This window comes from Hyaena hyaena, unplaced genomic scaffold, assembly GCF_003009895.1.
Source record: "Hyaena hyaena isolate Hyena2069 unplaced genomic scaffold, ASM300989v1 scaffold_902, whole genome shotgun sequence".
In the NCBI taxonomy this organism is placed as follows: domain Eukaryota; kingdom Metazoa; phylum Chordata; class Mammalia; order Carnivora; family Hyaenidae; genus Hyaena; species Hyaena hyaena.
The window spans coordinates 245,801-271,250 of record NW_024081536.1 but is presented as its reverse complement, the minus strand read 5'-3'; the positions used below and the strand labels follow the sequence as shown (position 1 = coordinate 271,250).

General features: G+C 38.2%; 2 protein-coding genes across 10 annotated transcripts in view; one reads left to right on the top strand and one right to left on the bottom strand.

The window, feature by feature from the left end:
• Positions 1-24,048, top strand: part of PAQR3 (progestin and adipoQ receptor family member 3) — a 27,013-nt gene extending 2,965 nt beyond the window's left edge. The window contains exons 2-8 of one of the 6 annotated variants that reach the window (XR_005526108.1): positions 1,932-2,094; positions 6,547-6,702; positions 9,655-9,852; positions 12,249-12,339; positions 15,545-15,693; positions 18,232-18,437; positions 23,988-24,048. Coding sequence is in view for 2 of the 6 variants with exons in the window: in XM_039220686.1 (XP_039076617.1) it covers positions 1,932-2,094; positions 6,547-6,702; positions 9,655-9,852; positions 12,249-12,339; positions 15,545-15,687 (751 nt within the window). In the remaining 4 variants the exon portion in view is untranslated. The other 5 variants (XR_005526110.1, XR_005526111.1, XR_005526109.1 and 2 more) reach the window with 5 other exon arrangements.
• BMP2K (BMP2 inducible kinase) overlaps positions 19,349-25,450 on the bottom strand; it is a 121,503-nt gene continuing 115,401 nt past the window's right edge. For all 4 annotated transcript variants that reach the window (XM_039220681.1, XM_039220683.1, XM_039220684.1 and 1 more), the window contains one exon: positions 19,349-25,450. In XM_039220681.1, coding sequence (XP_039076612.1) covers positions 24,018-25,450 — 1,433 coding nt within the window. In that variant the 3' untranslated portion in view covers positions 19,349-24,017.

Sequence of the window (25,450 nt, the reverse complement as noted above, 5' to 3'; positions counted from 1 at the left end):
GGGTAAAGCCTGAAATTCATGATAACAAGATTCATTTTATTCTTGATAGATAATTGATAATGTGAGACTGTGCTATGCTTGTGATGTGTGAAAATGGGAAAATGAGAACCATGGTGATTTCTACCAATTCAGTATGTTAGAGGTCGAATTAATGCTTATTTATAAGGATTCTGAACCAGTAAATTTCAAAGATCTTAGTTTAAACAAAAAGATTGGATTTTGCAAGAGAAATGCAAGAGATTTTTAATCATTAGGCGTGATGTCACCTTTCAGTAAATAATCAGATAAGCTCTATTCACAGCTGGTGAAACAATTCACAGAATTAAAGAGCTGGAAGGGACTTGCAGCAGCATCTAATCCAGCTCCTTTGTTTTATAGTTGAAACCAAAGCCAGAGAGGTTAAGTGACTTGCTCATGATCACAGAGCTAATTTGTTGCTGCGGGTGAGGATGGAGGAACAGTGACCCCCTGACTTGTGGTTGGCGTGGTGCACTCTACACCGCCCTGTACTACTTAAACTCAGAGCAATTAGGAATTTAGTTAAGGCATTTAGTGAGTGAATAGTACTGATATTAACAGTAACCTATTGTTCCTAAAGTAGGAGAAACTCATGCCACCTGTGACCTAGTTTGGTTTCAGCCACAGCAAAATTGTTCCAGCAGGCTTATCTTTTTTTTTTTTTTAACGGTTATTTATTTATTTTGAGAGGGGGGAGGGGAAGAGAACGAGTGTGTGCAGGCAAACTGGGGAGGGGCAGAGAGGGCTCTGCACTGTTAGCTTAGAGCCCAACGTGGGGCTCGATCTCATGAATCATATCATGACCTGAGCTAAAATCAAGAGTTGGACGCTCAACTGACTAAGCCACCCAGGCACTACTCCCAACATGTGCATCTTAAATTTTTATATATATATATATATATTTTTTTTTTTCTGAGAGAGACAGCATGAGCAGGGGAGGGTCAGAGAGAGAGGGAAATACAGAATCTGAAACAGGCTCCAGGCTCTGAGCTGGCAGTCAGCACAGAGCCCGATGTGGGGCCCAAACCCATGAGATCATGACCTGAGCCAAAGTCGGACACTTAACCGAATGAGCCACCCAGGTGCCCCGCAACATGCGCATCTTAAAGGACATTTCTAGTGGTACAGTTTGTATTCTGCTTCTCTTGAGTCTAACTTTGCATTTGCAGAGTACTAAAAAGTTATTTTAAGTTTGTGCCTAACCTTATACTTAGCAGGTTTTCAGATACCTGCTTTTGAACATGAAAGTATGCTAGCTGACATCCAGTTTTAATCTGCACGTTCATTTCTGTAGACATTTAGCATCTAATCTGAGCAAGGCACTCTGCTTGGGACAGTGATGTCATAAAGAAGGATGGTGCCAGCCATCAGGGAGTTGATAGGCCAAAGGACAAGATGGAATTTATACATAAATAACTCATATGAGGAAGGGAATGGTAAATATGATAATAGAGGTGAGCACCAAAAAAGCTCTAAAATGTCAGGATTGGTGGAGACATGGATGAACTTAAAAATTAATTAAACAGTGGCACCTGGGTGGCTCAGTCAATTAAATAAATGTCTGACATCAGCTCAGATCATGATGTCACAGTTCATGAGTTCAAGACTGGCATCGGGCTCTGTGCTGACAGGTCAGAGCCTGAAGCCTGCTTCAGATTGTGTGTCTCCTCTCTGTGCCCCTCCCCCGCTCACACTTTGTGTCTCTCTTTCAAAAAATAAACATTAAAAATTTTTTTTAATATCCTTTTAAAGATTAAGCAGCCTGAGATATCATCTTTAGAAGGCAAAGATGGAGTTAAGGGCTTAAAGTGACAAGTGTTGGATAACTGCCCCCCAAACTGTCCCTAATCTTTTAGATGCTGACAGTGAGCAAGCCAGTATAAATCTGAGATGCATTTTTGTTTGTTTTCCAGTTTGTTTATTTTATCTAATGAGACAGTAAACATCTGGAGTCATTTGCTGGGTTTCTTTCTCTTCTTCACACTGGGAATATATGACATGACATCAGTGTTACCTTCGGCAAGTGCGTCCAGAGAAGATTTTGTAATTTGTTCTATTTGTCTTTTCTGCTTCCAGGTAAGTCATTTTCACAAATACTACTTTTGGTAAAGAGAACTTTAGTCAGACAAGCTTGGGCAAGTGCTCTTACTTCACACCTACCACTTGCTTTACAGAGCCCCAACATAGCATATAGGTTTATTCATTTTTATAATATAAGCACCAAAAATGTTGAAATCCAATAGATTTTAAAGACTGAGAAAGTTTCTTTTCTTTCCTCTTTCCCTTTTTAGACATTTCAGTTTTAAGATTAAGATAAGGATAAAAAAAAAGATAAGGAGAGGAACCTCTGTACTCTTTTTTTCTGGCTGAGATAGAATACTAGTTACTGCCTAAAACTTATTTGAGAAGATTTTGCGTCTTTTTTCTATTTATAGGTCTGTGATTTTGCATTTGTTTCCTTACTGTCTTAATTTAACGTCTTGTTTTCCTGGCAGTGATCTTTTCTGTTGCTTTAATGTTAATTTCCTTTGGTCATTTTAGCTTGCCTGGTTTCAGATGCTTTCAGTTTCCCCTCCCCTCTCCCTTCTCTCTCCTGCTCTCTCCCTTCTCTCTCCTCCCCTCTCTCTTCTCTCTCCTCCCCTCTCCCTTCTCTCTCCTCCTCTCTACCTTTCTAATGTGTCATTTGTTAGTTCCCTAGCACTTACATTTGTTTTCTAGGATCCGTAAAATCCCTTGAAGAGTTACATATAATAGTTTTAAAAGCAGATAATCCTAAGAAGTCAAATGTGGACCCAACCCCTGCTGACATTTTTAAAGTTAAATAAAATGCAGAGTACAGAAAAACATAAAAATTAAAAGAAAAAGCTGTCATCTCCATTCTTCCAAATAGAGGCCAGCACTCCCTGCAGTTAACCTGTGGCCGCTGTTTGAAAGGTTTATCTGTAAGCCAGCTTCACAGATATTGCTTTCGTGCCATGTCATTTAATTTCAGACCTTCATCATTCAACTCAGGTTAAAACTTGGGAGTAAAATGACTAAAAACACATTGGGAACATCTCCCCTCCCCTTTTTTCCCAATTCCAGTTTCTGGAATAATATTTTAAATTTCTTTGAGGGAAAGAATACCTGTATTTTTGTGTTGTTATTATTTGAAATTTATTTTTTAAGTATAAAGATATACTCATTCTCAGGTTTGAGTTTTGTCCTGATTGCAGCCTAAACATCTCTTAGAATCCATCTCTGGTTTTAAGATGAAAATGAATCAATTTTTTTATAGATAAATTTTTACATGTATCTTATTCACTAAGATGCCATTAATAACCATTAATAAGCAGAACTGTATGGTGAAAACTATAGAAAACTTATGAAGGAAATTGAAGAAGACACAAAGAAATGGAAAAACATTCCATGCTCATGGATCAGAAGAATACATATTATTAAAATATCATTATTACCCAAAGCAATCTACACATTCAATGCAATCCCAATCAAAATTGCACCAGCATTCTTCTCAAAATTAGAACAAACAGTCCTAAAATTTGTATGGAACCACAAGAACTGGTTTATACTCTACTGTTAATTGTATATATAGTGTGTACTTTGAGAATCCCACATATTTTCCTCAACCCCCAGGTCTGCCCTTTATTCGTTCACCATCCAGCCAGAACTGACGTTAGCTCAGGGAAAGCATACTAATTTTCATATTGGCTTAAGAAAACAATGCATTGCAGAGCTGAAAGGCTGAAATAATTACAACAACTGCCAATGAAGAAACACCTGGAATGTTACAGTGACACTTGCCCAGGGTTATTCAGCAGGACAGTAAAATCCTATTCTGGCTACTAGTGCAATGATCTTTCTGTACAAAATGCTCATGACAGATAAAGATGACACATCTTCCCTACTGAAAACTATCATTTCTGTTATTTTTATTTTTATGAAATTAAATTTATAACTTGCTCAATTTTTCCAAATTCTTAGAGTCAGCAGGCAATGTGGTAAACCACAAGGATTGATTTACATTTAATTTTTAAAAGACATAATTTTTTTTCTTTTACTTCTACCATCTTATATGCTCAGTGCTTTCCTACCAACCAGATTAGAGTACATTCTGAATGTAGAATAGTAGAATGTAATTTCAAGGACTTTGAACTTTTCCAGAGGTCCTTCTGTCCCAGGGAAGAGTAGAATCTACGAATGCCTTTCCCTAGGTTCACTTCATTTACATTCAGTTCCACAGATATTTTTTGAATGCCTCCTATGTAGGCCCAGGCACTAAGCTAGGCATCGGGAATACAGTGCAGAACAAAACCAACCTATCATAAAGATCAAGTCAGCGAGGTGGGAGGGCAGAAGGGAGTGAGGCAACGCATTTATATAGAAAAAAATAGCTTGTGTAAAGGCCCAGAAGCAAGAGACAGTTCAGCACTTTATGGACTTGTAGGTGTTGGCCTTTCTGGTTAGATCATAGGAGAATGGAGAAAGATGAGGCTGGAGAGGAAGAAGCCAGATCCTGAAGTATTTGGTTATCATGCCCAGGAGATTAGATGTAAGATGTCACACTCTAATTATTTGTCTACCTTGATGAAGTGAGATATACAGAAGGAGAGTTTCCAGAAAACTGAAACCATACTTCATTTGCCAGATAATTTTTTAGTCAGTTTTTTTAAAGGAACTCTAGAAACACATTTCTTTTAAAACAGAACATACTACACATGGACTTACTTTTTAAAAACTCAGTGTTCTCTACTAACACTCTGATTTCAACTTTCCTTTTGATAAGTGTAATTTTTCTCTTTATTTTCCTTTTTACAATGAAATTAGCTTTACTGTTTCTTACTATTGCCATAAAATATATTCATGTAGGAGTTGAAAACAAATAAAACAGTGTATCACAGAAAGTAAAAGCCATTTGAAATTCTACTTCCCAGAGGTAACCACACTTGTTGACATTTCGGTTAAATTCCCCCAGACATTTGTGTATGCACAGCTGCCTCCTACCTGCCAGCCTAGCTGTCTGCCTGATTCTGAGCTATGATCATCTCTGCTTGCTGTTTTGTGTCACTCAGCACTGTGACGATGAGATGTCTCCTTGTCAATGAGAATATTCTCTGGATTTATTGTGTTTAATCTCAAGGGTAATCTGAGAAAACAAATAACCAAGCTTCTTAGAATTATATTTAATTGGGTCAGTGAACTCTGACTTGATGGCTTAGTAGCCAAAGCCACAGACTGATGAAGATTTTAGACTATGGATGAAGAAATGATATTGTGGCCAGGTATGCTGTTTTAAATAATGATATTGAGGCTATGGTGCCTGATTAGGTTTGTTTCATGACCAGATTCTGGAATAGCTAGCTGACCATTTGTCTGCCTTAGCAGTTGCTTACAAAATATTTATCAACTTGACCTACTTCATATAATTTATCTGGGCCATTTTCTGCACCGTCACTATCACTGGCTTAGGATAGGCTCTTTGCATTGCTCTTCAGGACTACTCTTAGAATCTCCCACCTTAGCCCTTCTGTAAGACTGGACTTAAACTCTTCAGTAGTATCACACCTAGCCCATAATATTGACGTTAAAACTCTCTGATGTGATATGTAGGACTTGTCATAATTGTATTATGAGAGGGCCACATGACACTCCTTAATGGTTCTGTGTTTTCAATATGTTGCTTTTCCTGCTCTGACCCTCCAATAAACATGTGGGCACCTTTATTTATATTCTTGATGAATGCCAGAACAACCTTTTAAGATCCAGTGCAAGTGGCATCTCTTTTCTCCACCACTTCACCCACCAAATGCACACATACACCCATAAGCCCAGTCCCCACCCTACTCCCCTGTGCTCTGCACTGACTTTTCCTGTAGGACTTCTTATATCACCTCTGTTTGTTCACTCATTTCAGAAAAATCTCTCAAAGAACAGAGGTCTCATCCTTGTATCCCCAGTGCAGCCATTAAATACCTGGAGGGAGTTTAAGCATAATGACCTTATCAGTCTTCAGAGCAGCTGCTTGAATCATATTAGCTTTGCTCTCAATGTGACAACATATAAAGTCAGCATAAGTCATAATTATTTTTTCTTGGACACAACAAACTGTGTGTAACTCACAACCCCAAAATAAACTTTGTACAATGAAATCTTACATAGACACAGAAAGTCTTAAGCGAAGAAACCAAAATTGCAGAATAGAATGTATATTTTGATTCCATCTGATTAACTTTAAAAAGTATATATTATATCTATCCGTGTGGACTTGTATATCATACGTGTTCAATACATTCTTTGAAGATACCTAGAAGGACACATAAAAAATGTTATTGGGGTGAATACTGGGGACTAGATTAAGTGGGAGGAGCTTATGTTTTTACATCATACAATTCTGTGTTCTTTGATTATTTTTTTAAGGACATGGATTACTTCTATAGTGGGCATTTTTTAAAAAGGAAACTGAACGCCATTCAGAAGTTGCTTTAATTTCTTGTTGTTTAGTGTCGCTAAGATTTATTTTATTTTCCATAGGTCTGTATGCTTTGCTCTGTGGGCTATCATCTTTTTTCCTGCCATCGATCAGAAAAAACCTGTCGAAGATGGATGGCATTAGATTATGCAGGAATTTCTATTGGAATACTGGGCTGCTATGTCTCCGGTGTATTTTATGCTTTTTATTGTAATAATGTAAGTAACCTAAAACATTTTATATTCTACTTTTCACATAGGTCTTAGGTTTTATTGCCATGAATGTTTCCTTTGAACTTCTGAATAAACACATAATTAACTTATAGAAGAAACAGAAGAGTCTTGTGTATATATAAACTCACTTTTCAAAAGGTGATCTCTAACATCTCTAACATCCATTATCAGTTCCATACTCATTTTACTAATTTTCCATTGAAATACATATTTAAAGATATTTTCTTGAAACTAAGTTATGTTTCCACTAAATCCATATAGCTACATGATTCCTCAGATGCACATTACGTATCTTTTATTTTTGTGTCAGAGTTAGCACTTGATAAAATTAGGAAGCTGGCTGCTCCTTTCCATTTTCCCTGATCCTTTACAACTCTCTCAGTGAAAAAAAATAGTTTGTCTGTGAGTGTGTTGACCCAGTTCTTCATAAGAAATATATTTTCCTTTCCTTAATCTTATGTTTGGAGGTAGGCATAGAGACAGGCCAGTTAGGAGGTGAGTCACTAACAAATATGTATCTATTCTGAGTTCTAGATCAACTTTGAGGAAGCAAACCAAATTTTCCCCTGGGCCCAGTACCTCTGAAGCCTTTCCACTCAGAAAGTCCTGTTCCCCTGCGTTACTCTTTTCTTTTTCTTTTGTCCTTTAGTTTCTTCCTCTCAGAGCTAGGACAGAGCTGCTCGGGGGCAGTTCACCTACTAGGCATCCCAGCCCTCTCCACAAGGACTAGAGCCTGTCTTCTCCACAAGCCTCCACATGTGGCAGGTGCTCCAAGTCAGGCTCCCCAGCCGTCACTTACTGGGAGGATTGGTTACAGCACAAGATTCCACTGACTCGGGAATTCTTAAGTAGGACCTTGTCTCCATGCGGTAACAGAGATGACTGCCAGTAAAGCTGAAGTGTGAAACTAGCAAAGAAAAAAATCATAAATTTGGTTTGAAGTAAGGGAATTATTCACTGTAGCCACTTACGTAGGAGTCATTTACTTTTCAGGCCTAATCATGTTGCAACATAAGCATATATTAAATACATATGCAGTTAACCTTGTAAATTGATTTGATTTGAGTGAACTATTCATATCTGCTCAGCTTTCACGTACCGATTTTGCATGAAACTGTTTATATCTTGTAGAAAATTTGAGAGAATAAGCTGATAGCTAGCATCTTGGGACTGCAATTATCTAGTATTTGAATTATTTTACTTGTCTTATTCTTTCTTTCTCTGAAATGTAGCCAGTTTTCTGTTTACCTTTTCCTAAACATACCCTGATAATCCAGGAGACTAGTGGGACACTTTGTGCATCTCTTTTCAGAAAAGCTAGAAGTCCAAGGGAAAGACAACCACTGGAACTAATGATTATTTAAAGGACAAAGTGTTCTCTTTCTTCTGGTACCTAATCATTTCCAAATATCCAGTTGGTCTAGTGGTTCTTTATCTTTTAAGGAACTCAGACTAATTTGAGAATGTTATTGAAAACTCTGGACCCTCCATCCAGGAGAATATACATTTGGGCACAAACTAACCAAACAATTAGACATGTGGTTTCAGGGAGCTAAGAGCCCACGGGAGTCCTTGAAGCCCAGCTGAAAAACTCTGCTCAATGTGATGCTAACTTTTGAGTTTCCAACTGCTCATTTAGATACCTAAATATTCTATAAGCCCTTCAGACTTAAGATATTTTAAAATGAACGTTGTTTTGGGGCTTCTAGGTGGCTCAGTCGGTTAAGTGTCTGACTTGGGCTCAGGTCATGATCTTACAGTTCATGAGTTCGAGCCCCGCAATGGGCTCTTAGGCTGACAGCTCACAGCCTGGAGGCTGCTTCGGATTCTGTGTCTCCATCTCTCTCTGCCCCTCCTCTGCTTTCACTCTGTCTTTCTCTTTCTGAAAAATAATTAAACATTTAAAAAATTAAATGAACATTGTCTCATGTTTTCCCATCCTTTCTCTTTCCCTACCCCGCCCCACTCCTCACACCTGGCTCATCTTTCCTCATTTGCTGCATTAGTAGAAGCCACTTACATGGCTTTCTGTACTGGAAACATTCTATCCATCTTCTCCTGCGCTCTCACAAATCCAGTCAGCCATTAAGATTTTAGTTTATTTTTAAAAAGTTTCCTGAATCTGCTGCTTACATCTGTCTTCTTTGTTCAGCAAGGGTCCAAGCCCCTATTCTCTCTTTGAATCAATTATTCTAAATAATATTCTTGCTGGCTTCCTGTCACCTCTTTGTTTTTCACACTGATGTCAGAGTTATATTTCTAATAAGTCATTTTGAAAACCAAGCCCGTCATCTCATTCTTAAGGAGCCCTGCTAGTCCCCTGGTGCCAGTGGTACAGTTCCAAATACTTAGCCTCACAGTACGCTGCCTTTCAGCCTCCCTTCTCAACACCTTCCCACCATATGCACTGTTCCTTTTCCTTGAGGACTCCCTCTGCCCACAAAATCATATATATTCCTCATGACTAAGCCTCATGGCGGCTTAGATATCCTCTCTTTTGTGAAGCATTTACAAGCTCCTCCAGGTAATGATTGCCCCCTCCTCTGTGTCTCTACAACAACCTGTTCACAGCTCTTATCGTTGGATTATAATCATTTCTTTATGTCTGCCCCTCCCATAGTCTATGAGCTCACCCACTGGGAGAGTCCATGTCACAGTCAGCTTCGTTTCTACAGGACTGAAATAGTCTCTGGCATATAATAGGTACTCAGAAAATGCTTTTGTATGAATAAGTGTGGTTTCAACAGCTCACTTTGGAATTTGGTTTGTCATCCTAAGAAGCCTGACAGTTGTGTGGAACGTACAGTTTTAAGGAAGGAAGTCAATCATGTTTAGAGATGAAAAAACAACTTAAGTTTGGAACGTGTAAGGTAAAAGCCAGAATTACTCTTTTCCTTCTCTTATTTGTGTAACAATTAAAATGTGATTTCCTTCTAGTACTGGCGTCAAGTGTACTTGATCACAGTGCTTGCCATGATCCTGGCCGTGTTCTTTGCACAGATCCATCCCAATTACCTCACACAACAGTGGCAGAGGCTCCGTTCTATCATCTTCTGTTCTGTTTCGGGATACGGAGTGATCCCAACTCTTCACTGGGTTTGGCTCAATGGAGGAATCGGTGCTCCTATTGTACAGGTAGGTTGAGTGTAGTCACTAGTTTTTTCTTGTTTTTTTCTTTGTCCTTTCAGTTTTATTCATTTTGGTTAAAGCACTATAATCAGGCCAGGTGGGTGGGTCTCTGTCGTTTGAGAAAATATTTATAATTGTATATTGATGCCATAATTTTCACATCTATATAAAAAAGCATGCCATGCAGGATAAAGAAGTATAACTGCTGCTTTTTTTATGAGATATCTTTCTGTGAAATGATATATTCTTAACTTTCCTTGAGTGTGTAAATATCTAAATCCTTATCAGTGAAGGACTTCTAAGTTTCTAACTTTGTCAGCTAGGGCAGGGATAATGCCAGTGATGACACAAGTATGGAACTAGGAGGAATTGATTGATTGATTTTTTTGTGGTGGAGAAGGAGCTGGGAAAGATCTTTCCTTGGACCAGTTGAGTTGAGGCACTTGTGGGATGTAAAGGTGGAGATGGGGTTGGAATTTAGGCCAGAGTTTGAGACTAATGATGAAGATTTGATCATGCCCCACCCATCAAGGAAATTTTACTGAGAGTAAAAGAAGAGCATAAGAATTGGGTATTATGGGCCAAGTCGGAGTGCATTAAAGAAGTGGCTCAGTGAGAACTCCTCAGTATTCTTGAGATTAGAAATAAGACTTAAGATCTCAGAGATCCATGTAAGAATGCCTTAAATATGCGCTAGAGAGTAAACTTAAGAATTTTTAACATCAGTAAATATGCCAAGAAATTAACAGAAATCATATATACTTGTTGCAGTGAGAGCTTTGAAATATGGGGATTTAAATGCAGGTTTTATTTTAAAAAATCATATTTTTTAGAAGATAAGAGAACTAATAGTAGGCTTACGTGTACTTGCGTGAAGTTGGCAACAGCATGGTATAAAACTAGAAAGAAAGAGAAAGTAAGAAACAGAGAGGAAGGAAAGGAAGGAAGAAAAAGTTTTGTGATACAGCAAATTGAGTGATATGATCTGGCCATTTTGTCAACTTGAGAATAAAGGTGATGTTTTCTTCATAAGATTAGGAATTTAGGAGAAAAGTGAGATAGTAATAATGAGGAACTTCAGTGATCCTGATATCTATGACAGTTTTAATTCCCTGAAAATAAGCTAAAGAAAACAATGGTGAAATGCAAATCTAGATTTAATTGTAACCAGAAATGAATAACTGGTTATTGACATAGAAGGGGCCAAAATTTGGGAAGAAGTAAACACACCCCTTTTAATCTTATAATGACAAAGAAGGAGAACCATTTGGTTTTTGAGAAATTCAGAAAAATATGGGAACTTTCCAGTGTTCAGAAATCTTAAAATAGAAACATGGTTTCGGAAAACAGTGGTTTTGAAAGATCGAAATCTGATCTGATCACAGATCATTCCAGTGAAGAAGGGAGACTTCCAGAGAAATTTTCAAAAAAGATGGGGAGGGGCACCTGGGTGGCTCAGTTGGTTGAGATTGACTCTTGATTTTGGCTCAGGTTATGATCGCAGGGTCTTGGGATCAAGCCATGCTTCAGGCTCCACACTGAGCGTAGAGCCTGCCTAAGATTCTCTCTCTGTCTCTCTCTCTGTCTCTCTCCCTCTGCCCGTCTCCCCCACTCACACTCTCTCTGTCTCCAAAATAAAATTTAAAAAATAAATAAATAAAAGATGGAGAAAAAGAGAGAGACTTAACCAAAAATGAAAAGTTCCAGAAGGGCTAATCCTGGGGGGAGGGTACAGTTGTGTTCTAGAATGTGAAATCTCATGTTCATTAGTCTAAGAATGTAGATTTTCAGGAGAGCCATGATAATTCTCAAATATTTGTAGACGGAAGTAATTTTGTCTTCATTTTATTTTTTTGTGTCTTCTTGGGGTATTGGGTTTGTAACCAGAATTGAAAACAATATGTATAAATTATAGCTGGCTAATTTTCTTTACTAGTGGAAAAGCTTTCCAATAGAGCTGAGAGAAGAACTGCTTCATATAGTGGTATTCAAGAGAACCATTTATCTGGGATGGTGGAACAGATTTCACTTTTCAGCCAAACCTCTGCAGTCTTTTCTAGCATAAGTCCCTGGTTCAGTTTTTTGCTTTTTCAGCGGGTACCTCCGTTCTCCATGTGCGTTCCACCCAGGCATCAATGGAATTGGGTGTCCTTGGGACCTTCAGCCATGTTCAAGCTCCAGCTCCTTTAGTACCCTAATCGTCAGGCACTCTCTCCCACTCCTGTGGGCCGTTTTCTATAGTACTGAGAACAAGTTTTCTATTACTGGAGATCATCTTCAATTTAGATTTAACGGGCTTAAATTCTGCTTATGAATCCTACCTAATCTATGACTTAGATTCACAGTAAATTGGGAATTCAGTCACAGTAGGAAGATCTGTGAAAAAGTGTTTCGCTTTTCAGGACTTTGCACCCCGTGTAATTGTGATGTATGTGATTGCTTTTCTTGCTTTCCTGTTCTACATTTCCAAAGTTCCCGAACGGTACTTTCCAGGTAAGTAACTCTTTTATAGTGCTTTTTGTGACTTTATTCAAAATGTATGGTAGAGGTATATGTTTCAGAGTATCCAAAATTATTTTAATGTTATTGATTATAGAATGGCTCTCTATTGTCCAGTGTTCTCTAACTTTCAACGGGCTTCCACAGACTTCGTTTTCTCTTCTCCACGAGTGGAGTGAGGTAGATGAGGTCACCACCATTTCACATTTATGAGCTAGTGACAAAGCCGGGAGTCTCCTGACTCCCAACCACTGTTTATTTTGAGAAGTACTAATTATCAATTACCAATGACTTCTTTATATACCGACTCATTCTTAAAAAACAATTTGTGTATGCAGAAATCCATAAAATAAGAAAAGAGAGAGAGGAAAGTAAGACGATAATGAAAAGAAGCCTGGATTAGGACCACTTCATCATATATCTGTCATGAGGTTCTAGAAGTAGATACAGATAACCAGTCTGCCTTTTACCTTCCTGGCACCCAGTAAATTATCTAAGTTAAGGGTCTTCATGTCCCCAAATATACACAAGCTAGTGACTCAATAGAAGGACAGAGTTCCCTGATCCTTCAGTCCAGAGAAAAAGACCTTTGATAGAAAATAACTAAGAGGACACTGGGTAGAATGAATAATGTTCTCTAAAACATGTATTTGCTTGTTCAGGAGCGGTAGTTCTGGAGTCAGACTGCTTGGGTTCAAATCCATATCGCCCACTTACTAGCTGCATGAGCTAAATAAGTTACTTCACTTCTTCAGCTTGTTTCCTCCTCTGAGCATGGAGATAATACTTTCTCTCATGGGGTTATTGTGAGGGTTACGTGCAAAAATTTACATGAACCATTTAGCAAGTTTCCTCACAAGAAGTAAGCACCCAGTACAGGTTAGCAATCGTCACTAAGATGATGCCCCTCCACCTCAGTCCTGTAAGTGGAAATGTGGTTTAGTAAGGCACAGAATGATGCAATCCAGGTGACCTTTGGCTTGAGGCAAGAATAACAGAGTAAACAGAGCAGTGATTCTTTGGTTTGGGGACCTAGAAATAGGTGTGTGGTTCACATTCAAACTGCAAACTTGTCCCTTCTTCCTCCTGGCTGAAGAATCTCTTCCACAGTGAATTGAAGATAGGATTATGGCATTTATGATGTGTGTTGGGAAGAAGAAGGATGAGAAACCCTGATCTAGAGAAGGAACGGATCACAGACCCTCAGGCATTCTTCTGTGCACTTGGTTTTTCACCACCGAGCTTTAAATAAGAGTGAAGTACAAAGAACCAGAGTGTAAACGTTAGGATTTAGGAACATAACCAGGACACATCCCTTAACTGAAGACCACCTTCATGCAGGGCCAGAATTTTCCTCAGAAAACAGTTATGGCAAAATACATTTCTATAGCACCTTACTAATAATTATTGTATTATTAATGTCTTCACAAGTGCATGTAGAAAATTGATGAAATTTTTCTGTACTACATAATTATGGCCACAGTGTTTTTATGCCTTAAAATATTCATATCTGAAGTTCCCAGTTGCCTAACATAGGACACCTGTAAAAGGTCAAATGTTATGGAACTTCTCTTCCAGATGAGCTTGACATAAAATGTGCCCCATGTAGCTGAATGTGTGATCGAGTACAGGCATAGTGGAGAGGGGAGATATGGAGACCGTGTGAGACAAAAAGCCTCACACAATTTACCGATAAATTGATAGTCTCAGATGTTCATGAATGAGTGGCTTAGAAACCTTGTCTGGCTGGCCAGTCCCCATTTATGACATAAATTTACCATTTATGTAAAGAGAAACGCATGCGGGACACCTGGGAGGCTCAGTCAGTCAGTTAAGCATCCAACTCGTGGTTTCAGCTCAGGTCATGATCTCATGGTCCATGGGTTTGAGCCCCACATCTTGCGAGTGTGGAGCCTGCTTGGGATTCTCTCTCTCTGACCCCTCCCCCACTCGCCCACCTGCTCCCTCTCCCCCTTTTTCAAAATAAATAAACTTAAAAAAAAGAGAGAGAAACATGTGGTGGTGAGATGGTGGGTGAATACTGTGAAATTAAAAAAATTATACCTAAGAACTTACTTTCCGTTCAGTTAAATTTTTTAAATATAAAAATTCACAATGGTATTTGATTGGGTCCAAAGATCACCAGAGGTGTCTGCGGACAGAATTAAGTGGATCTGCATACTTGTATTACAATGTGATCAATTTTCTTTGTAATCCTCTGTATTTTGTGTTTTTAAAAATGAGTCTAGGAGCTTCATTAAAATGTCAAAGTATTCTGTGGCACCAAAAAAAGGCTAGAAACCCCTATGGAAAGGATTGTGTGCACTTAAACTTTTAAATCTACATACTGGGGCACCTGGGTGGCTCAGTCAGTTGACCATCCAACTTTGGCTTAGGTCATGACCTCAGAGTTCATGAGTTCAAGCCCCACATCAGGCTCACAGCTGTCAGCGCAGAGCCTGCTTCACATCCTCAGTCCCCCTCTCTCCACAACCCCCACCCCGCCCAGCTTGCACTCTCTCAAAAATAAACATTTAAATAAACAAAATAAAATCTACATACTATACTATTACTCTTGATAAGACAGGTAAGGTCAGAGAATATTTATATTACATGACCATAGAAGCACCATGAGTAAGAAAAAGTTATTTACATATAAATTTTTATAACTGTATTTTATTTTGATATGTTTCAAGAAACTTCCCATATGCCAGTTAATTAATCTCCTTGGAATTTAAACTTTAAGCACAAAGAGAAACAGTTTTAAGTTGTATTAGAACTAATCAACCTTACTTAATGGAGCTATTACTAATTACATTTTACAAATTAACCCTTGATATATATACATATATATCCAGATATATAAGACATTGGAAACAAAAGGTTAAATTCCTGAAATTAACCAAATTAGATTTTTTTTAATAGTTTATTGTCAAGTTGGTTTCCTTATAACCAAATTAGATTTTGAAAGCACACTTGGAATAGTATTTCCAAAATTCACCAATGTCCTTAAATTAGACCAAAATAGGAGTTCATCGTTTTTAAAAACACATCTGGGTTTGAATTACTCTCCAGGTGCTCTGAGATGGCCAAAATATTTTTGTCGCTAAGCCGTATGTCCAAGGCTAGACATAGGAATATATTCTTACTCTAATATCAAAATATCATAATATTCTTTTTCCTCTTCCTTCCCTTCTAGGACAACTAAACTACCTCGGATCAAGCCACCAAATATGGCATATCCTTGCAGTAGTGATGTTATATTGGTGGCATCAGTCAACAGTGTATGTCATGCAGTACAGACATAGCAAGCCTTGCCCTGACTATGTTTCACATTTGTGAATTCAGGTATGGCCACCTGCTGTATTCAGTTATTAAGCAATATGTAATGGGGAGTTGTATACCCCACTGTTTCTAAGATTCACATTAGTTTTTCCTTTTTCTTCCTGTTTAATATACCATGAGTAATACTTTATAAAAATGGAAAAATATACTTGGGGATCTGTAATAATAACTGCTTTATGTCCCTTAAGACTACTAACTTGCTGCTTGTACAGAAAGTGAATATTAGTTGGCATTTGTAAGAAACATCTGAATAACCATGAATGTGAAACCAGTATAGAAATAGTGTTTGTTTTACTTAACACCAGCTTAATTTGCTTAGGAAGGGCTCACCTCCATTATAAAATGGAGTCATCCTGTGTGATTACTTTAATAGAAGATATTTACAGTAGTTGATCAAGTTTTAAGTGCCTAATCAAGGCGAAGGTTGCAATAGCTTATGCTTAAAGCTAGGAGAGTGGTTTTGAATATTCACTAGCCTTTAAATATATGGTTTGTGAGAAACTGGCCCTTAAGATATGATTTCCTTTAGCTATAGTCTCTCTTCTTAGGAACACTGTATTTTTTGGTTTGCTAGAATAAAAACTTTAATCCTTTCCTTCTTTGAGAGAGGCTTTGAGAAGAAGAAAACTTGCATAAGAATCACATTAAGAACTGATTATATGATCAGGCAACAAAGTCTGTGGTCTAATAACCAAGACAGTAGCATATAAGTTTTTAATTTCAAAGAATATTATTTAGGTACATATAATAATTGCACTCTTGCCAATGGATTACAGGTTTTTGGCTCCAAAATTCCTATAGCAGAATTTCACCTCTCTGAATTTGTAGTCCTAAATTCTGTGATGGATGGGGGTTCCCAATTATATGGGTGCTACTTTCAAGGCCACAGAATCCAGATGGCCCAGTCTTGACCCTGAAATGAACCTTAAGCCTTAGAACAAAGTCATGCTGATGCCCCATTTGATGACAAGATTGTTCACCTGTGTTCTAGTCTTTCCCTGTTTATGCACTTGTTGGCATTTTATTGACAACTCACAGTACTGATAAGACTATCTAATATTTGAGCCTGAAACATCAAGTTTATTTATTATTATATATACCTAAAAAATAGATCTCATTGCTCTAGCATACACCACTTTTCTTGTCCTTTGGTCTGTCCCTTAAAGCAGTCACACACAAAAATATGTTGTTCACTGGAACATAAATTATTATTCAAGCTTCTTAATGGGTTGACAGGCGTTGCTTTGAATACTGGTGTATCTTCAGAACATTGGAATTACCAAATATCAGGAGAAGTGCTGATTGATGGTCATGCTTATTTCCACATTGACATTTCTACATCTGGTATTAGGAATGTTACTTTAACGTGCCTCAGTTTATGCCTCTGTAACATTTTGTATTTATTTTCAGTGTAGTGTTATTGCAATATAAATTCCCCATGCTAGTATCTCAGCAAGGAGAATCTCCCCAGTAGACTAAGGGCGTGCTGTTGTACCATGATAATGATGGGACACACTGCTTTGAAACTGGCTGCTTTCTCGCCACAGATTTAGTCTCTGTCCGAAGTGAAAGAGGACTTTGGTGTAATGAGAATGGGGTGTATTTTCCCTAAAACATCTCTTACGGGTTTACATGATACTGGTTTTAAATAGATATTTTAGCCAAACAAAATACACGGAATAGTTATACTTAAAGAGTCTAGTTATTTTAGGCCTAATACCACTTTTCCTATAAAGTCTTCTCAAAATATTTCTGGTTTTTTGTTACAGTGTATGAATTTAATCCTTGCCATCTGAATTCATGGGTAAAAAGATACTTGTTTTTTTTGTTCTTGTTTTTGGGTTTTTGTTTTTTCATTTAAAAGGCATACAGGTCTGACTGTAGGGAGAAGTATACCATGTAAACCTTTCATCTTTTTATGAAAATGTTAAATACTGTAAGAAAGCTATCCTCTTTTTCATCTTTTCTATGATAGATTTATTATAAAGTAGGGAATGAATGAATGTGGATTGCTGTCAACTATAAAAACTTCTGTATGTCAGCATTTATTGACCACCTACTGTGTGCATATCACTACTGGCAAAATTTTTAAGACATTGTCAACATTAAAGAATAACTATTTAAAAATTGCCTCCAAATCTGAGCCTTGTAATAATGTAGATTTATTTTTGTTTTTATAGATTAAAGTAAGATTAAAAGTACGCGATTCAGCTACCGTACTAAAAGGCTGGTTTTAATTTTACAATGTGTGAGCTATAAAAGCTCTTTATCTACAGACTTTACATTTTAAAATTGTCCATGGCTGTTTTAAACTGTCCATAGTGATTTATAAGGTTGTAGTTAACTAATTTGAGGCAATTATCTTTCGATATAAAGCCATTTTCAAAAGATAGTGCTTGTCTTTTTGGTTATGACACTGAGTGCAATTCGATAAGCTGCATGGCAAAATATGTATTATGTAAATAAACTGGGTTTACTAAATATATTAAGTGCTGCTTGTCATTCTTTATAATACGTAACAGCTTCAAAATCATATTTTAGAATCAGGAATGAAGAATTCAGGGACTGTCACATCTTATGGCATCCCACGTGGACAAAGTAACCGATTTGAAGATTGTGACTGACTGGCATAAAGGTGTGCAACTCCAGTTGGCAGGTACCTACCTGGAGATATCTTTGCCCTGTACTAAACGTCAAGGGGCAGAAGTCTACACTTCTGGACCCCTGCCAGTTGCTGAGCTGAGTAGGTCTGTATCCACCTGAAGTCATCATTCTGGGTAATCCTGTCCCTGCCAAAATGTGTTGAAGAATCAGCTCAGCCACCAGGGGAGGGACGCAAGTGTCTTTTACCTGCATTATCAGTTACTATGTTTATATTAAAACAGAGGTACAGATGCTACTGGATACCAAAGTCCCCTGAAATTCCACACCAGACTTCCTGAGGAGGTAGTGAGATAATGAGCCAAAACTACAATTACCGTTAATGAAACATTTTCACGAGGGAGAGGTAACAGCATTAGGGGTCTCTTGTGAAAAGTGAAAATTCCATCCATAGAGGGCAGGAATGTTAGCCACCAAAGCCCTAGTCCTGCTTTACGTGTCTGGGATCAAAAACACTACAGAACATCATGTCATTTCAATAGTGCCAATCACCTGAAGCAAAAGCGAACTATTTTTAAATGTGCAATATAAAACTCATGCCCTCAATATGAGAATAATTAACTATCTCTTACACATGATTACAGAGCTGGACTTCCTTAAAAAGGGATGAGCTCTTCAAAATAAATAGCTCTAATCGCAGCACAGACTTTTCTCTAAAGAAGTTAGCTACAATAGAATTTGAACAGTGGTATAATCCACGCTTTGTGCAACTTATTAAAAAGACACAAAGCCCTTATTTTTGCATGTAACTTGAGATAAATATTACTACGCCAGAAAAAGCTCATAATAAAATGAATAAAATGATTTTTTCCACAAGCCACCAATCTAAAGACTCTGGAATAATATGTAAGGTAATGTGATCTTGACACCAAACTTAGTCCACCCACCCAATAGATAGGTTTTCTCTTCAACATGCCAAAGCCTCTTTTCTGACATAATCAAGGATTACAGTATTTTATTTAACCAAATACTTTTTAAGTTCTATAGGTTACCAGTTTCTAAGGAGCTTAAGTAAATTATACATAATGTAAAAGCAATGTCAGACATTCAAAAGGTACTTCAAAGTCATGTTTTTGCCTTACCTTCATCATTATAATTATCAGTAGTTGTAATGCCCGAACAGATTGTGCTATGAAGTGTTTTTGCTGCAAAAATGCTAGGGCACACAGGTTTTCTTACTTAAACCCTACATTGTGAGCTTTACCCTAAGAACTGAGATCTAATCCTTTTCCTTTTTCTATTCCACTAGCTGGAGCATAATAGGTGCTTAATGTCTGCAGTGTGAATAAAAGAACTGAATAGAAGTTTACATCCAAAACATTTATGACAAATAATGAAAAAGTCCAAAGTCACTAATTATAAAGAATATGCGATCCATTTGGGATTTATTGCATTTAAAGAAAGCAGATTATTAAAACAATAGGTATGATAAATACAGTAAGAAAATAATTTTAAATTTCAAACAAAACAGTGAATGAGGGACAGAACTCAGTCAATAAGAATAAGCAATGTAAAGGCAACAAAGTAGTAAAATCAGTTAGTGCTTAATTAGATGTAGAAAAGAAAAAAAAGCACTGATTCTCAGTTTCCCAGCTATATCTGAGGATTGAAGTTACTTTAGAAAGTATGTTTTGTAACAATTAAAATATAATAAACACGTAAATCAGGTTTATTAAAAGTTAAAGTTATTTGCTTAGTGGTACATCAAAGGCTTCAGAAAATTCAAGTTTAACAAAAAATGGAAGTGTAATCAAAGAAAGTGCACTTAAAGCTGTTTGCCAGCAATTTAAAAAGTAGCTTACTATTACTATACCGCTTACTATCGGATGACCTTTCCATCACAATTCCATCACAAAAAGAACTTAGTAATAAAAACAATTCTTTCAAAAGTAGCACAATAGAGTTTTAAATTTTAAAAAAACCCAATGATGACCCTTTGCATTTTCATCTGCCTACCTCATTGTTTTAGTGGCTTTTGTAAAAAACCTCCCTAGGAGTGAATGTTCTTTTAGTAATGATTGTGGTTGCAATTCCATTTAAAATGAGAAATTCACATTAACTCCACAGCAGAGAGAGGTGACATGTGCATGCATGTGTGTGTTTTATATATTTTTCTCAATATATAAACACCCCCGTGTATAAAAAGTTTTCAAACATTTGTTATTCTCACAGTAGATATGTCAGCTCATTCTCACAGTAGATCTGTCAGTTCAGTATCAGACCTAAAAATGAGTAATTTTGCTGAAAGGAAGAAAAAGTGTACTGCACATTCTACACATAGTAAGACAAATGTACCCAAACTGCTCAGAACTTAGTGATATTAATACCTGTGTACCTTCTAGCAGTGCTTAAATGAAGTACCCAAACCCAAGATAAATGGAGCGGAGTGGCCAAATGGTGAGGCAACTGCTCTGCCTGATGGGCAGCGGAGCAGCAGGGCGGGCTCCCCCGACTGTTTTCCGCCAGCAGTACGAGGACAATCTGTCACTGCTCAACAGTAACCTAACCAGGGTGGGATCAAAAGGTGTGTCTATCTACAATTCCAAATAATGTCATTACTGTGCCCAAATAGACAAACACACACACACGCGCGCGAGGGAGCGCAGGGATGGTCAGTGGGAAAATTACACAATTTCCCAATTGATACTTCTGAGTAACTACTCTAGTCAGTCAAATTCTCACCCAGCCTATATATAGCCTTTCCTCCTCCACCTAATACACCAAGCAACTTCTGTGTCTCAACAGATACATTCTTCAATGCCATAAAAGCTGATCTTTTTAACACTAACATTGTGCTGAAGTGTTACTAAAATAAGCAAATGGTCCACTTTTAAAATGATTATTCAAAATCAACAAGCATTATTAAAGCTGTTAGGACAGAAATAACTTTGGCCTCAGATTTTTGCTAGCTTCACAATTTACTTCCCTTAGTGATGTTCAAGTATTACAGGTTTAGTTATGACTACTTTACATACAAAAGAAGCACAGAAGACACCTGATTAATAACAGGAAAATAATTTCAACTTTCCTTCCTTAAACAAGAATGGGACCATCCCATAATCGACCCAAACTTTTACTGAACGCCGTGTCCCAAGTATGTGTTAGGCTCTTTCACATACATCGGGAGCTCCCTTCGCAGAATTCTCATAAGGGAATTACCTGGGCATCGCTACATGGAGTGACCTATATCCTAACAGTAGTGGGAAGACATGATGGAAAAATGGAAAGCAGCCCTAATCCTGTACTCCTTGGGAAAATGCCTTTACTTCGGCACAAAGGAATCTCCTCATTTCTATCTATTCCATTGGGTCCCCTATTGAATCCTATTGTCTCCTCTGAGCTGTAATTTCAAAAGAGGAAAGTCACTGGGCTGTGATATAATAAACATACGAATGGAAATATTTTAACAATGTCAAAACTGTTTCCTTACAATTTATCCATCTTTATAAGCCCAAAGTGTCTGCATCAGTGTCCAGATCACTTAAAATTATTCAGTGTATTAAAAAGCAAGTGTAAGCAAGGCCTCGGTACCAGACAGAAGTATTTCACGTTTACATGCCAAGGAGACCACATTAATCCATCCATTACCCTTTTTAAATTATCAAACTCATTATGAGGCCTAGCAGAGACCAAGACCAAAGACTAAAATAGTCAAAGAAGCATACTGTGTAGACATCAACCAACAAATTTTCATTAAAAAAAGTCTTCTGTTTGATACAAACCTACTGTAGTTCATGAATTTACTATGTGTAATCACCAACTCTTTACTTTTAATAGAAAGTATCACTTGAGTCTACTTTGTAAAGTTTTGAAAAACATCTACTTGAGCATCTGCATTAGCAGTATTAATCAACCTGAGAATCAGGAAAAAAAAAAAAAGGTGCAAACACAATATTTGCCTTTGGCACAAGGACAAGTAATTGGTGCAGTTGGGGCTCTGAAAATACAACTCTTAAGCAGTAATATAATGCTTGGTCTGCCTCTGCTACATGGAGATTCACATACTGCTTCCCTGTTTGTCTACCAATTTGTATCTGATTAAAAAGAGAATAAAAAACGAATATATAGTTTACTTATATACTTTGCTTCTTTCCAAGTTTAGAACTGTGAAAACAGGCAAATAGCTCATCCCATTTGGGGGTACTATAATTAAGAGATTCTAATAAGATTACTCAAAAAACATACTTTAACTGCGTTCAGAGAAAGCTCATTTAAAATATAGCAATCAAGAACAGTGCCAGTTAATAAGAGTTTCCACCCCTTTTTGTAAATAGCTTTAATAGTTCTAGAAACTTGTAAATGTTGATAGGGAAGGGCAGTTCATTATAACTTAAAATAGCTGGAGACACAGGAAGCACAGGTACTGTATTCACAGTAAATCATATACTAATTTCTATCTTCTTAAACAATTTCTATAAATCTCAAGTTTCTAATTAGGATTTGTGGTTTAAAAAAAAAAAAAAGGCAATTTGGTAGCTGGGCTCTTTTCACCAGAGACGCGTCAACTAGCAGCACTGAGTTGCTAGTTCCTCCTCATCTAATACCTCCTAGCCATTTTAAGATCTCGTGTACTAGTGCAGAGGTACTTGCAGCAGGATGTGGGAGTCCCGCCTATAAGGCTTCATGGGTTTCACTGTTCTGTGCACTTTATTAAAACTACTCCACCCTCCCAACCTAACTAGAAAATTGTTGCTTACGACTTGGGGGATATTTGGTGAAGGTGGTAATTTAATAAAGTACATTATTAAATCCAACATGGTTTTACGCTGTAAACGTCTTAAAAATTCAGGCTTTCAGCTACATAATTTTTTCCTCAAGTAAAATTTCTCTACAACCCTTATCTTCACTCCCCATTTTTCTAACAATCTGCTTTATTAGGGACATGACAGTAAAAGTTTTGAACAAGAAGCCATTCAAAACAATATCAAATGTTCTTGAAGTCATTTTTTTCTCTCTTCTGTATCATTTTCTTTTACATTTTCCACACATCAGCTATTTCTTTTTAGTCTGTGTTCTAGTCTTCTGTGTAGATACTCCATTATTAATGGCACTTGTTTTTTAAAAGAAACAGTTTTAGGCACAACAGTCAGTTACTTCTGGCTCTGCTCTTTGAGAAAGGTGTAAGGACTGAAATTTCTGCTCTCTCCAGATAATAACGTTCCAACTCTTTAGGAGAACCAGAGTTTGTTTTTACTGTGTGGAAATTAGAAGAGACCTTTAAAAAAATCCACAAACGCAATGTATATATATACAAATAACCTTAGTTGTAAATGCTGGATCCTGACATGAGCCTGGGGTATGAACACACAAGTGACATCCTGTTATAAAAATAATGCCACCGCTTTCCAGTCCCTTTTCAGTGGCTACACAACTGGACAGGTGGCACGTTCTTCCCCTGGATGTCTGTGCAGTCACGTCTGGTGGCCGAAACCTGGGGCAGAGCTAACAATTGAGCTCCCTTTTCTCCTGCATGGAAGAGACGGCAAGTCACTACCCTGTGGAGATGCTTCCTTTTTCTATTTGGTTTATTTAAAAATCACCTACTCTGATTGACCTGTAAGAATGCATGATATAAAGAGCTATACAAATAAATTTTCTTTCAAATTCTTAAAACTATTCATACTCTTTTGAAACAGGAGTTAACGCCAAAAGTCCATCAGAAGTATCTACTGTTTAGAAGGAAATGGAGCAGCACCAAAGGGGTCTAATTCAACTGACTGGGACTGCTGGGACTGATGTGAAGTGACGCTCTGCACCACAAGTTCTGTAAAGGGCACGGCACCAAAATCATCCATTTTCAACGTGTCTGCACTGTGGAATGAGCCATGCAGGGAACTTGGTCGTGGCCGCCCGGGCAGGATGGGGTTGTGATCAGCACGGATGTCACTCAGGCCCTGATGTGGAGGGTGCCATGGCAGGTCTGGAGGATGGAAGGGTTTGGCACCAAAGGGGTCCAGCAGACTCTCCTCGGGTTGCAGGCCATTCCCTCTGTCTTTCCCGTCGGTCAGTGCAACGCTAATGTTCTCCTTGGAGTCCGAGATGGTTAAAAATTCACTGCTGCTTTGAGAGTCTCGGCGGCCCACCTTTTTGTGCCTGCGAGCCCTCTCTGGAGTGCGGTAAGTAGGCTTCACAGTCTTCTTTGTGCTGGTGGGTGTGCCATGATGCCGCTTCCCGTTGCTTTTGGACAGATCCGGCTTTGTGCGCCTTTGGCGCGAAGAGAGTTTCTGAAAGCTACGCTGTTTGACTTTCTGCTGCTGACTCCCAGTTATTTCCTCAAAGGGCACAAGCCCAAAAAGGTCCTCGCTGCTGTCACTTTTACTTGTTGATGTGGGAAAGGGCTGAAATGGAGTGGAGCCAAATATATCTACACTTTTGGGGCAAGAAGGGAGAGCATGTGCCTCAGGCCCCACGGCACGGCAGTCTTGTCCACTGACCTTCTTGCTAAAGGGTGCCTTTGTGAATACATCAAATTCCTCCTGCTCTAGACCCACAGTAGGACAGAAGGTCTGCTGACAGAAGTTCTTTTCATTCTCTCCTCGCTGAGGCTGCTGAGGACGCACCGCGAAGAAGGGGACGGCACCAAATACGTCAAATTCCAGGTTGGGAGCCTCCACTCCAACATCAGAGGGCAATCGGGTTGGGGTGAGAAGTGTGTTGGTAGGATCCAGCGCTGGTCCACTGCCAGATTTGTCTCTGTAGACAGGGCTCACGTCACCGTACTGTACTTTGGCCTGCTCATAATCAGAATCGGAGCTATGCTTCTCTTCGTCCTCATCTTCAGAATCCATGAGGAGAGGCCTGTGGCCCAGATTTTCCGGCTCAGTATCATCATCATTAAACTCTCCTTGCTCTCCCTGAAGAACTTCCTCATCCTCTTGTTCCTCCTCTTCACTGCTCTTAGGAGAGGGAGGATCTGATTCAAAATCACTTTCAGACTCATCATTCCGCTTTTGCACTTGACCCCGTACTGCTGAATTCTCTGAGGTTTTCTTTCCAGTCCGGTGATCTTTAGATACTGGACTTGCTTTCCTATTCTTGATAGGGTTTGCAGAATTTTCTTGATTCGTGGGTGGATGTTCAGTTTTCTTTTCTGGAGAAC